Source organism: Phacochoerus africanus, chromosome 4, assembly GCF_016906955.1.
Source record: "Phacochoerus africanus isolate WHEZ1 chromosome 4, ROS_Pafr_v1, whole genome shotgun sequence".
NCBI classification, from domain to species: Eukaryota; Metazoa; Chordata; class Mammalia; order Artiodactyla; family Suidae; genus Phacochoerus; species Phacochoerus africanus.
Genome location: NC_062547.1, coordinates 59,938,910 through 59,952,418, shown reverse-complemented (window position 1 = coordinate 59,952,418; position 13,509 = coordinate 59,938,910). Strand labels below are relative to the sequence as shown.

The window sequence follows — 13,509 nt, the reverse complement described above, 5'->3', positions numbered from 1 at the left end:
TCAATGGATGCCACGTGTGTTTTATTGATGGACTTATACCCACTGGAAGGGGGAAAGGAGCCCCCCATCCGGGACCCGAAGCCAGACTTCCCCTCTCCAGGTTCCCACCGCAGTCGTAACTGCTGGGTCTTCAAGATGCAGGTCTTCAAGATGCTGGGTCTTCAAGATGCAGGGAGGGAGGTTGGGACCCCACATGTCCTGGTGTGGTGGGCGGGATCGGTGTCACCCCCGGGCTTACTACCGAGGCCAGCCGTCAGCCGTGGGCAGTCGCCGCATGGGGGGCCCAGGCCGTAGGGGCTCTGCCAGGGGCCGGGCCAGGAGCAAGGGGTAGGGGAAGGTCTTTGGAAAGTCGCCGGGGCCTCCAGGGGCCGGTGAGAGGCGCTCGGACTTGATGCTGACTGGAGGGGTGGGTGAGGAGGCGCCGCGGGCCAGGGGGCCTTCCTCGCCCATGCTGCGGCCCCCACTGCAAGGAGAGAGAGAAAGAGAGAAGGGAGGAGGCCATGAGTTCTTCAAGGGAAAGAGGGAAGCCAGGGAGGTGGCATGGCTTGGGCAGAGATTGGACAGGAGGACCCTGGGAAAGGAGGGGGTGGCGATCCCTCTTGGGGCCCCCAAAATAGCCGCCCATTCCCATGGGGACCAGTCTGTAGGGGCTAAGTGCAGAACCGAAAGTGGCCGCCAGGGGTCAGCAGTGTCCGGGGCTTTGAAAGACTTGGCGGGTCCCCACGCGCGAACCAGAACTGGGAGGGAGTCAAGGAGAGAGTCGGGGCACTTACCTGGACTGGGTAGGGGTGGCTGGGGGCCCATCACCCCTGGAGGGTTGCCAAGGGGCCAGGGTGGGGGGCTGCAACAAGCCTGGGGGCGGAGGGGGGTCTCCCAGGCCATATTCTGGAGGAAAAGGAGGAGTAAACCGAGGCCCTGACCTCAGGGAGCCCCTTGCCCAAACCTGATGCCCCGCCACCAGCCAGTTTTCAGTTCTGGTGAGTGGGGGAGAGTGGACCCCACTGCAGGCAGGTGTATGGATGGCTCCCCCAGCAGGGCAGGTAGGGGGTGCATACCTGGGGGGCCTGCAGGGAGGAAGGGAAAGCTCCCAAGTGGGGTTCCTGGGGTGGCAGTGGAGCATGGGCTCTGCAGGCTACCATAGAGACCTCTCTGCAGGGAGACAGGGGAAGGGGGAAACTGAGGCCCGCACCCAGGCCACCCTGCCCCCACGGCCCTGTCACACCTTCCCCTCACTCACCGAGGTGCTTAGTCCCCCTCGGGCCCCAGCCAGGCCACCAGGTAGATCTGGCCTCCGCCCATCCGTTGCCAGGTACAGGGGGGGTGGTGTCTTGCTGGCGAGGTGGCTCGGTGAGAAGAGAGGGTGTGCCAGGCCTGGGGAGCAGGAGAACCCCAGAGAGAGGGCAGGCGGCCACGTCATCTAATGCAGTCCAAGGTCCAGAGTGATGCCCACAGCCAAGCAGGGCTAGAACCAATATTTCCTCCCTGCAAAGCCCCCCTTGGACCTCCACTCCTCCTCCCCCAGGACCCATGCCCCATGCTCACCTGGGGGCCCAGCTTTGGGGGCTGCTGGCCGGAAGGGGGATGGACGGCTCTGGGCAGGCAGGGCCTCCCCAAGCCCACTGGGGTCGCAGCCTGGTGGAGGCAGGGCCCCATATACCATGTCCGGGCTGGGCATAGTAGGGGCTGCTGGCTGAGGGCAAAGAGGACAGTGTTGGTTGGGGGAATGTGGAGATGTGGGCATCACGTCTAAGAAAGAAAATCCTAATGAATTCAGGGCCAGCCTTCGCCTTCTAGAAGCCCTCAATACTGCTCCCTCTGGCCTAACCTCACATGGCTGGGGGAGTCTGTGTCTGCCTCTGTCACTCCTTAACAGCTAGGCCCAGAGGCTTCTTACTCAGCATAGGTTTGGCCTGAGGAGGCTTGCCAGGGTGTTTGATGAATCACAGAAACAAGGAACTGTCTGCCTGTTGAACTCTTTTCCACACTTCAAAGCCTCGGCTACAATGTCCACTCCTCCAGTAAGCCTTCCCTGCCCACCCAGGTAGAGACCTACCCTCAAACTCTAGGCTGCCTGGCTTTAGGTCTCTCTCTCTCTCTCTCTCTCACACTCTCGGTCTCAGCCTCGGACACTTGGGCCTGGGAGGTTGGGGGTGGGCCCCATTCACTGCAGAGCAGGGAGTCACTTACGTAGAGCCGGGGTCGGGGCAAGGCTGGGTCACCTCCATCACCTGCCAGTCTCCGTAGCTTCTCTCCTGGCCCCTCAAGCCCCTCATCTGGCTCCAGCTCTGGTCCATCAAGGCCCACCCCCCTCCGCTTCAGTGTCTGTGGAAAGGGGAGACAACAGGGTGACATTCCCCCAGTCCTGGCCAAAGAACCTGGTTCTATGGGAGAAGGGAGGACCTATCCCACCCAGCTCCGGGGACAAGCAGAGTGCAGGTACAGTCTGCTCCAGCCAAATCCCATTGACCCCAAACCCCAGTGAGTCATCAAGTAGTAAGTTCCAACTGTGTGAGAGAGGGATGGTCCCGGCTTGGGACCAGAGAGGCCCAGGTCACATAGCAGGGGCTGAGATCTACGCAGGCCTACTGGCATTAACCTAATACTCCTGAGTGTGATTCGGTACCTCCATTTCATACTCATGTGCAACCTCAGAGCCTGCAGTAGGTGCTTAATAAATGTTAGCTGACTAAGCACCTGAGGGCAACTTTACAGATGCTCTCTCTCTCTATTTTTTTGTCTTTTTGTCTTTTCTAGGGCCACACCCACGGCATATGGAGGTTCCCAGGCTAGGGGTCCAATCGGAGCTGTAGCTGCCAGAACACGGCAACACGGGATCTGAGCCACATCTACGACCTACACCACAGCTCACGGCAACGCCGGATCCTTAACCCGAGGCCAGGGATCTAACTCACATATTCATGGATAATATGTCGGGTTCTTAACCCCTGAACCACAATGGTAACTCCTTTAGAGGCTCTCTTAAGCTGCTACCTCTCTGGGACAGGTGATCTGCACATCCTAGACCCCTGCCTCTTTTTTGCCAGCGTCTCCCACATCAAGCCTTCCCAGGCACAGTCCTAGCCCACTGCTCTCTCCAGCCCTGTGGCTTTTTTTTTTTTTTTTCATCTTTTGTCTTTTTAGGGCCGCACCCACAGCATATGAGGTTCCCAGGCTAGGGGTCGAATCACCTACACCACAGCCACAGCAATGACACAGGATCCAAGCCACGTCTGCAACCTACAACACAGCTCATGGCAACGCCAGATCCTTAACCTGCTGAGTGAGGCCAGGGATCGAACCTGCAACCTCATTGTTCCTAGTCAGATTCGTTTCTGCTGCACCATGATGGGAACTCCCCCTGTGGCTTTTGCTTCCTGTCCTGGGTAAAGATTTCAACTTCCAAAGCGTCAGTGATCTCACTCATCCTGGGTGGTGAGTGTGAGGGCTGAACCAGCTAGCTCAGGGGCTGCTTCTGCCTCTTTCTCCTGAGGACACAGCAGCTCAAACAAAAACATTCCAGAGTTCCACAGTGGCTCAGTGGATTAAGGATCCAGTCACAGTTGTGGTATGGGTTCAATCCGTAGCCTGGGAATTTCCACATGCCATGGGCATGGCCAAAAAAATAATTAAAAAAACATTCCTGGGGCGTTCCTGTCATGGCTCAGCCAGTTAAGAAGCTGACTAGTATCCATGAGGATGGGGGTTCAATCCCTGGCCTCGCTCAGTGGGTTAAATTTCCGGGGTTGCTGTGAACTGTGGTGTAGGTCAAAACACAGCTCGGATCTTGTGTTGCTGTGGCAGTGGCATAGGCTGGCAGCTGCAGCTCCAATTCTGCCCCTAGCTGGGAAACTTCCATATACTGCAGGTGCAGCCCCCCCCCCCCAAAAAAAAAGAAAAAAAGAAAAAAATCCTAGACCTCAGCAAGGTCTGATCATTTTGTAGTACCTTTTCTTCTCTGTTTCTGTACTCACCAAATGGGTAACAGGAGTGAGTGAGATGATGTGTGTTAGGGGCACAATGGTTTTTATTTCTACTGTCCAGGCAGCTGCCCCTAGAAGGGGCCCTCCATTACCCCAGATCAGCTTTTCCCGACAGCAAAGCCAAACTGCAATGCTCATCTTTTGTGCAAAGCAAGAGTCCCTAGGATCTGAGTGAGCATAGTGTGCTGAGCTTTGTGGGGCTGGGGAGGAAGGTCCCAACTGGTACCTCGAGGATGTCGGTGTTGGTGCGGCTCTCATGGGGCTCACTGTACTCCGTGTACTTCAGGAGCACGCGGTCCATGTCTGTGCTGGCATACTGGAAGAGGCGGTTGGCGCTGTTGAAGATGATGAGGGCAATCTCACAGTCGCAGAGCACACTCAGCTCATAGGCCTTCTTCATCAGTCCGAACTTCCGCTTGGTAAATGTTACCTGGACCCAGGAGTCACAGGCAGGGTGGGCAAAAACAAAGATTTGGGGTGGTTAGAGGGGAGGTAGAGGGGCCTAACTGTTCCCTGAACATGCCTCGTGATTCCATGCTTTTGCATGTGCTGTTCTTTCTGGCTGTTACTACTCCTCACTTCCCAGCCTGGAAACTCCTATTGATACTTCAAAACCCAGCCCAAATGCCTTCTCCTTTGGAAGTTTTCCTTAGCCTCCAGGCAGAGGTCACACTCCCTCTCTGAGCTTCCTCAGTTCTATGCCTCCCCCTGGTCCAGCACTTTGAGGTGGATGTGTTTGTGTCGAGTTCCATCTCCTCTATGGCTGGGGCTCTACTCATCAGGGAGAATAAATGAATAAATCATCATGAGAATGAGTAAATGCTACATTTCAAGCTCTTTTTTTTCTTTTTTCTTTTCCTGGTTGCAGCTATGGCATATGGAATTTCCCAGACCAGGGATCAAACCCGCGCCACAGCAGTGGCAATGCTGGCTCCTTAACCCACTGAGCCACCAGGGAACTCCTACATCTCAAACTCTTGACACTATATCAGGTCTCCTCATTCCCTTGCAGTTCTCCCCGAATGGCCAGACCTTTGCCCAGGCTTAGTCCCCTGCTAGGATTACCTTTCTCCCAACCACTGTTCCACCCAATGAACTCACCTGCCGATTCCTTTGGTCCAGAATGCGTGAGATCTGAATTTTTTTCCTCCCCATTGTCCCAGGCTGGGTGGAGTGACCTTGGTCTGGGGGTTGGAGGGAAGAAGAAGAGGATAGAGTGGGTGGGTGGAGAGTGGGGACAGGCATCCCAGCCTACCCTCATCTTCTGCCTGCCCCTGTCAGGCACTGAAAGGGAGATAATAAGGGAAATCAAGGCAGCATGGGTCACCCCCCTAGCCCCAACCCTTGACCAGCCCAGGATGTAGCAGACAGTCACTGAACACCTTTGGACCAGTGCCTTATAAGGAGAAGGCTGACCAAGGGGGAAAGATTGAGAAGTACAGATGTCCCATCTGAGGCTTAAGAGCAAAATAAGCTGGCAGGTGATTGTGGGACCTCGAGGGAGCCTGATCCTCCCAGATCCCCGTCTGCGACAGGTGATAATAGTGCCATGCACTGCCAGGGCTGCTGGGGGATAAAATGAGCGAACCCATATAGAGTGTTCAGATCTGCCCTGCAGACAGTAGGTGCCACCTATGTGCTGCTGTCATGAATACTGGCACCAGCCTAAAAGTTCTCAACAGGCCAGGTTGGAGGGCCATCTGATGCTGGCACCCAGGGGTGCTCAGGGATGCCGAGCGATTGAAAGTTAGACTGGTCCATGCAGCAAACACATTTCAACTCATTCAACCCCACAGCAGCGCTTCAATGAGCAAGTTTGAAGGCTATGGTTACCAGAAAACACATATTGAAAATATGGGGGAGTTCCCATTGTGGCTCAGCAGTAATGAACCCAACTAGTATCCATGAGGATGCAGAGTCAATTCTGTCCCCGCTCAGTGGGTTAAGGATCCAGCATTGCTGTGAGCTGCGCTGTAGTTTGCAGACGCAGCTCAGATCTGGCGTTGCTGTGGCTGTGGCTGTGGTGTAGGCTGGCAGCTGTAGCTCCGATTCAACCCCTAGCCTGGGAACTTCCATACGCCATGGGTGTGGCCCTAAAAAGCAAAGAAAAAACCTAAAAAAAACAAATTAAAAAAAATGCATTGAGGAGTTCCCTGGTAGCTCAGTGGGTTAGGGATTTGGTGTTGTCACTGCCGTGGCACCTGTTTGATCCTTGGCCTAGGAACTTCCACATGCCGCAGGGTGCAGCCAAAAATAAATAAATAAATAAATAAATATGGCATTAGGATGTGAAGAAAGACTAGAAGGAAATGCTAAAGCTGGGAGTCACTGCTGGGGGGAAATTTATGAGTGAGTTTTTTCCTTTTTTTAAAAATTGAGATGTGGAAGTTCCCTTGTGGCACTGCAAGTTAAAGATCTGACATTGCCTCAGCTGTGGCGCAGGATGCAGCTGCAGTGTGGGTTCGATCCCTGATCCGGGAACTTCCACATGTGTGGCTAAAGAAATAAAAATAGAAATTGAGATGCAATTATATAACATAAAACTCTCCATTTTAACATGTTCAATTCAGTGGCATTTAGAGAATTCACAACCTTGTGCAACCATCACCTCTATCTAGTTCCAGATATTTTTCATCCATCCTCCCAAAAGGAGACTCCAGCCCCATTAGCAGTCACTTCCCATTCCCTCTCGCCCTGGCAACTAATCTGTTTTTTGTCTCTATGGATTTGCCTGTTCTGGACACTTCTTATAAATGGAACCATACAATGTGTGGCCCTTTTGTCTTTTTTTTCTTTTTTTCCTTTTTTAATCATTTAAATTTTCTAACTTTTCCCCCTCGGTGACTATAGATTTCTGTTTTAAAAAGTTGTGGGTGTAGGAAGCATAACAGAAACCCCAACCCTGCCCCACTTTCCAGCAGGAGGAGGGGGGATACCCTGGAAAGACTTGGGCTGGGAAACCTCAGGCTGGGGAGGAAAGCATTGGGCCTACGGAACCTGGGGAGAAACCCTGAATCCTCCTTATGGGAATCTCGGATCTCCCTGGTGGGGGGCCCAAGGGTGAGAATGAGCTCAGTGAGGGTAGCACATCGCCCTGCAGCACCTGCGCCACCCTACAGTCAGGCCATGGGCCCCCGATACCTGAGACCCCCTCTGTCACCTCTATGACCACTCTCCACCTTCTAGCCCTCCCATGTCATAGGTGACTGAGGCCATGCTGCAGGCCTGCCCAGGGTGAAGCAGGCCTGCGCTCAGATTCCAGCCAGGCTCTGACCAGAAGGGCGGTCCTCAGCAAGGGAGGCCTCTCCCTTGGCTTCAGTTTGCTGTTCTGTGAGTGGGGTGGGTATGAAACACAGAGTACCTGGCACAAAGCCTGAGAATGAGTTCTTGGGAAGTGTAGGGAGATATGGGTCTGTCTCTGGGAGTTGCCACACCTGCTTCCCAAACCCCAGCCTGAGGGGAGACATCTCATCTTCCCAGAGACCCAGGTCTGTGAGTATGAGATGTCCCAGCCTGTCCCACATGGCCTGCTATGGGACCCCAGACACTCCCTCCAGTTTCTCTGGGCTTGATCTCTGAGCAGTCACAGCTATGCAGAGCCCAGGCCGGCGAGAGCCCCCACCTTGGCCCCCCAGCTCCAGCTTGACTTCCTAAATTTAACCTCTGGGGCTAATTTTAATCCCTGGCTGGAATCGGGCTAGTTCCCACGGCTGGGATGTGTTATCCCCGCCATGACAGGTCCCTGGGGACAGAAGGAGGGCACTGGCCCGGAGGTCTTGGTGCCAAGATGACTCCGGAAATACCCACCCATGCCTGGAGTCCCATGGGAACATGGGACTTGGACATGAGTCTCTGGGCCTGGAAGATCCAAGTCTTGCCCCTTCTCGATCTGTCCCCATTTTAGACAAGGACATCCTGGCTAGGGCAGGGTTCACATAATGGGGGAGCCCCAAGAGTCAGAAGGTCAGGTGGCCAGGGGGCTCTCTCTGAACTGAGATCTGAGGGCCAAGACAAGAAGTAAGTTCCAGGCAGAAGGAAAGGCAGGTGCAAAGGAGGAGGAAGAAGGTGATGCATCCACAAGGCTGGAGTGAGGAGGCCAGAGCGGGACAGGCTGCAGAAGAAGGGCCACTCCGGGTCCTCTGAGCTTCAGGGAGGGCTGGAGGTTTGGGTATAAGAGCAATGGAGAGCCACGGGAGGGTTTTGAGCAAGAAGGGACAGGGTTTGATTTATTATTTAAAAACTTGGCCACGGGAGCAGGACCGTTAAGGTCAGGGGTAGAGATGATAAGAGACCCTCGGAGGCCAGGGCTGTCTCCGTCTGAGCAGAGACTAGGGGTGAGACCCCCTCTATGCTATGCCTGCATCGTGCACTTTAAGTCACTGTACTTCGGATTTGGGGGTTCTCTAGAAGCCACCAGGTCCTCTGGCATCTCTGGAGCCAGGCCTGACAGGTGCAGATGGGCTCATGAAGGGGTTTGAGGCTTCCGATTTTTTTTTTTTTTGGTCTTTTGTCTTTTTAGGGCCGCACCCACAGCATATGGAGGTTCCCAGGCTAGGGGTCCAATTGGTGCCGCAGCCACCAGCCTATGTCAGAGCCACAGCTACGCCAGATCTGAGCCGCGTCTATGACCTACACCACAGCCCATGGCAACGCTGGATCCTCAACCCACTGAGAGAGGCCAGGGATGGAACCTGCAACCTCATGGTTCCTAGTCGGATTCGTTTCTGCTACGCCATGATGGGAACTCCGAGCCTTCTGACTTTTGATGAACTTGGAACCCCCAATCCTCACCCAGGAACCAAACTCATCCCCTGCTCTGGTCCTTGAGGGATCCACCTAGTATACAGCTCTGATCATGCCCCTTCCTACTCACACACACCTCATGGCTCCCCACTGCCCATAGGAAGAAGGAAGTTCCAGCCTTCAGCCTGGCATTTAAGGCCTTGCCCCCATCTACTCCTGCCCCCCGTTCTCCACTTTCAACAAAATGACTCTGCCTGAAAAGCCCTTTTGCCCCTTCTGCACCTGGCCAACTCCTATTCACACTTCAAAAACCAGCCCCCAAAAATCCATTCTTCCAGGGAGCCCTTCCTGCCCTGTGGCCCCTGTCCTTCCCCTCCAGTTCTGACCCTGTGGGGCTAGAGGGTTTGTATATCCACCTCTCTCTCCCCCTGAGACTGGAAGCCCCTAGGATTAGACACAGGGGCAACTGGGAATTATTTGGTTTGGTGAATGGAGCAGGCCAAGAGGGACACATCTGAACTCCCCCAGCTTCCCTCAACAACTTCCTCTCAGACTCCCCCAGCTGACTCCCTACCCAGAAATACACGCGCATGCAAATCCAGCCACTCAGCGTTGACCTGTCTCAGGCCCAGGTGTGAAGAGCCAGCCAAGGAATGCGGAGGCGGAAGGCCCAGGGTGTGCATATATATTTGTACTCACATGCAAATCCCCACCCCGAGCCGCAGACAGACCTGGCGGCCAGTTCTCCAGATGTTGGTGTGATCGGAACTGCTGGGGGGAGGTAGCGATGCGTGCTGAATGTGCAGGGCACGAGGGGGGAGGCTGAAGTTGAGAGAGGCTGAGGTTGGGAGAGGCCTCTACTGTGCACCTATCCCCCCTTACCCCCATCAATGTCCAGCTAGAAAGCAGAGAGCTTGCGGCATATTCCCAGGAGACAGATGGACCCATCGACCTGGGCATGGGGCAGGAGAAATCCAGGAGGGCATGCTGGAGGAGGAAGCATGTAGTTGAGACTTGATGGAAAGGCTGGATGCGGACCTGAGTAGATGGCCATAGGGGGTGGGGGCAGCATTTGAAACCAAGAGTCCGGCACCTCCTAACCCCTTTCTTTGCACCCCATTTATCAGGTATCAACGATGTGCCAATCATTGCGATAAACTGACCTCAAAAGAAGTAGAGGAGTTCCCCTCGTGGCACAGTGGTTAACGAATCCGACAAGGAACCATGAGGTTGCGGGTTTGGTCCCTGCCCTTGCTCAGTGGGTTGACGATCCGGCGTTGCCGCGAGCTATGGTGTAGGTTGCAGACGCGGCTCAGATCCCGCGTTGCTGTGGCTCTGGCGTAGGCCAGTGGCTACAGCTCCGATTTGACCCCTAGCCTGGGAACCTCCATATGCCGCGGGAGTGGCCCAAAGAAATATAGCAAAAAAAGACCAAAAAAAAAGTAGAAAGCTTATGGTGTTCCCGTTGTGACTCAGTGGTAATGAACCTGACTACTGTCCACAAGGATGTGGGTTCAATCCCTGGCCTCACTCAGTAAGTTAAGTATCTGGCATTGCCACAAGCTGTGGTGTAGGTTGCAGGCATGACTCTGGTCCTGCAATGCTGGCCGGCAGATGCAGCTCTGATTGGACCCCTAGCCTAGGAACCTCCATATGCCACAGGTGTGGCCCTAAAAGAAAAAAAAAAGAAAGAAAGAAACCTTAAGTAGATCAATGACCAGAGAAGATTTAAAAAGTGACGTGGGGAGTTCCCATTGTGGCTCAGCAGTAACGAACCTGACAAATATCCATGAGGATAAGGGTTCAATCCCTGGCCTCACAAGTGGATCCAGCATTGCCGTGAGCTGCAGTGTAGGTTACAGACGCAGCCCAGATCTGGCATTGCTATGGCTGTGATGTAGGCCAGCTGCTACAGCTCCTATTCAGCTCCTAGCATGGGAACTTCAATATGCCATGGGTGTGGCCCTAAAAAGGAAAAAAAAAAAAAAAGTGACTTGAGACCTACCATTAAAATGACAACAGGTCCTTATGGTTTTATCAAACCTTAAAGGACTGGAAAGTGAAATGCTCTCTATACTAACTGGGACCTTTGAAAACTGCCCGAGTCATTTTTAGGAAACTCTTGTAGGTTGGAACCTAAGTCTAAAAAGAGAGAAGTATTGACCATGAAAGGGGCAATGTTACTGGCCAGGAGTTTCAAGGAAGACCTTTCTGAAGAGGTGACATTTTATTTATTTATTTCATTTTTTGTCTTTTTACAGCTGCACCCGCAGCGTATGGAAGTTCCCAGGCAAAGGGTTGAATAGGAGCTGTAGCTGCTGGCCTACACCACAGCCACAGCAACACCAGATCTGAGCCATGTCTGCAACCTACACCACAGCTCACGGCAACATCGGATCCTTAACCCACTGAGCGAGGCCAGGGATTGAACCTGCATCCTCATGGATACTAGTCAGATTCACTTCCGTTGAGCCACAACGAGAACTCTGAGGAGACATTTTAACTGAGACCCAAAGACCAAGAAAGACACAGACAAGAAAGGGAAGAATCAGTTGTGGGACAATCTTGTGGAAGGGTGTTCCTGGTAGAGGGAATTGCAAGGCAAAGGCCCAGAGTGATCATGAGTTTGGCATTTGGAAAAAAGCAAAGATGTCTGTATGGTTGGGCAGCACAAGCAAGGGAAAGAGGGGAAGGAAATGGTAGCAGGGGGAGAGTTGTGGGGTTTGGATCACATAGGTCCTTGTGGGCCACAGTGAATAGTGTGGGCTTTAATCTGAAGGCAATAGGGAGCCATAGAGAGTTTGGGAGCAGGGGAAGGTCAGGATATAATTTTATAGTTTAAAAACTCCCCTTGCACTTTCATGCATTGCTGGTGGGAGGAGAAAGAGGTAGATCCACTCGGGACAACTGTCTGGCATCTACTAAAGCTGAACATGTATCTATCTTATGACCCACTGATCCTTCTTCTCAGTATTCACCTTAGAGAAAAGAGTCCTTGTTTAACCGAAGGACACAGAAAAGACTGTTCTCAGCAGTTTCATTTGTCATAGCCCCCAAACTGGAAATGACCCAAATGCCTTCAATGGGAGAATTTGTAAATACTTTCTGATAAATGTTATGGTGGACTACTATACAGCACAGAAAAAGGATGCGTTCCAGCTCCATGCAACTACACAGGTAAACCTCCCTAACCATGTGTTTATTCAACAATCCTGGACTCCACAGAGGGGACACACTCTGTGATTCCATTTATGTGAAGTTATAAAACTGGCAAAACTCACCCACAGTGATGGATATCAGCACAGTGGCCACCCCAAACAGAAGCTGTGATAAGACAGCAGGAGTCCAGGGGCTGGGGTATTCTGTCCCCTGGTCCAGAGTCTGGCTACACAGGTGTGTTCAGTTTGTGCAAAATTTTTAGCCCCACTCCAATGATTTTTGCATTTTCCTCTATGTGATTTATCTCAGCCAACTGACTTTTTATCAAAGCTCCCCTATGCTCAAGGCTGCCACGAGAACAGCATCTCTCTGGGCAGGAGTGAGATGACAGGGAAAGGCTGGGGCAGATGTCCAGGTGGGAGATGTGAGGCCTGAACTGGGACAGGGGCTTCAGGGAGGCAGAAGGAAATGGATTTTTTGGCGACCCAGGGGACAGGACATTCTGATGCCTGGGTTTGGGAGGGAGCCTGGGATCTCAGGTCTGAGCACTGTTGGGAGGGAAAGCTAAGGGGATGAAGGAAGATTTCATGAGTTTCTGGACCATCATAAACTCTCTAAGGTGATACCTGTGGTCACTACGTCCATCAACAAATACCCCTGGGGTCCTTCAGGCCATGCTGGTCACCTCCCTCTAAGTGGCTTCTTAGCCCTCTGGTGATGGAGATGGGGGCTAGAAGGAATCCTATCCTCCCACTGACCCTTGACTGCTGGCCTCTCCTTGTGGAAGGACTCAGTTTTCTTACCTGTAAATGGGGGTGAGAATCATTCTCCCACCAACTGGGGAGGAGGGGGCCGTGGAGGGGTCTATCGACCTTGCCTTCTGAGCTTCCAGGAACCAGAAGGAAGAGGGGCCTTAGAACTGGCGGTGCTGAGTCAGCATGCCATCTTTGTGTGTGTGTGTGTGTGTGTGTGTGTCTTTTTGCCTTTTCTAGGACTACTCCCGCAGCTAGGGGTCAAATCGGAGCTGTAGCCGCCAGCCTATGCCAGAGCCACAGTAACGCAGGATCCGAGCTGCGTCTGCAAACTAGACCACAGCTCACGGCAACGCTGGGCCCCTAGCCCACTGAGCAAGGCCAGGGATCAAACCCACAACCTCATGGTTCCTAGTCAGATTCATTAACCACTGCGCCACCAAGGGAACTCCTCAGCATGCCATCTTGCAAGACCATGGCAACACCCACTGCGACACTCTAGGCAACATCAGACCCCCCACTTCCTCCCCCATAAAACGGATCACAGAATCCTGATCTCAAAGACTTTGTAGTGAGGATTTGAGAGAAAAGACCTAGAATAGTCAAGTTCCCCTTCTTGGCTCCCAGTGGGGCTTTAATGGAGGGACAAGTGGCAGAGTCACGCTGCCAGACCCTTGAGCCCAGAGGCCTCAGCTTGGTGGGGGACCCGGGCCGGGAAAGGAGAGGAGGAAAGGAGAAGTGAGAGGCAGGTGGGTGGTGGGGGGAGGTGAGGGCCCATGGGACGCGGCGAAGCGGGGAGGGGGCGCTGCTCCTGGGCCCTGCAGCAAATCAGGCCGGTGGCCCCGCCTCACGCAACCCAGGCAGTGGTTTCATCA

At 53.5% G+C, this 13,509-nt stretch overlaps 1 protein-coding gene across 5 annotated transcripts in view; it reads right to left on the bottom strand.

Annotated features, from left to right (window-relative positions):
• MEF2B (myocyte enhancer factor 2B) overlaps positions 1 to 13,509 on the bottom strand; it is a 26,454-nt gene continuing 12,945 nt past the window's right edge. For 2 of the 5 annotated variants that reach the window (XM_047776452.1, XM_047776448.1), the window contains exons 2-9: positions 5,082 to 5,164; positions 4,207 to 4,410; positions 2,188 to 2,322; positions 1,543 to 1,690; positions 1,238 to 1,371; positions 1,056 to 1,149; positions 774 to 885; positions 1 to 463 (exon numbers count right to left, since the gene is read on the bottom strand). In XM_047776452.1, coding sequence (XP_047632408.1) covers positions 238 to 463; positions 774 to 885; positions 1,056 to 1,149; positions 1,238 to 1,371; positions 1,543 to 1,690; positions 2,188 to 2,322; positions 4,207 to 4,410; positions 5,082 to 5,135 — 1,107 coding nt within the window. In that variant the 5' untranslated portion in view covers positions 5,136 to 5,164 and the 3' untranslated portion in view covers positions 1 to 237. Of the gene's footprint in view, positions 464 to 773; positions 886 to 1,055; positions 1,150 to 1,237; positions 1,418 to 1,542; positions 1,691 to 2,187; positions 2,323 to 4,206; positions 4,411 to 5,081; positions 5,165 to 13,509 lie in introns of all 5 variants that reach the window. The other 3 variants (XM_047776450.1, XM_047776449.1, XM_047776451.1) reach the window with 3 other exon arrangements.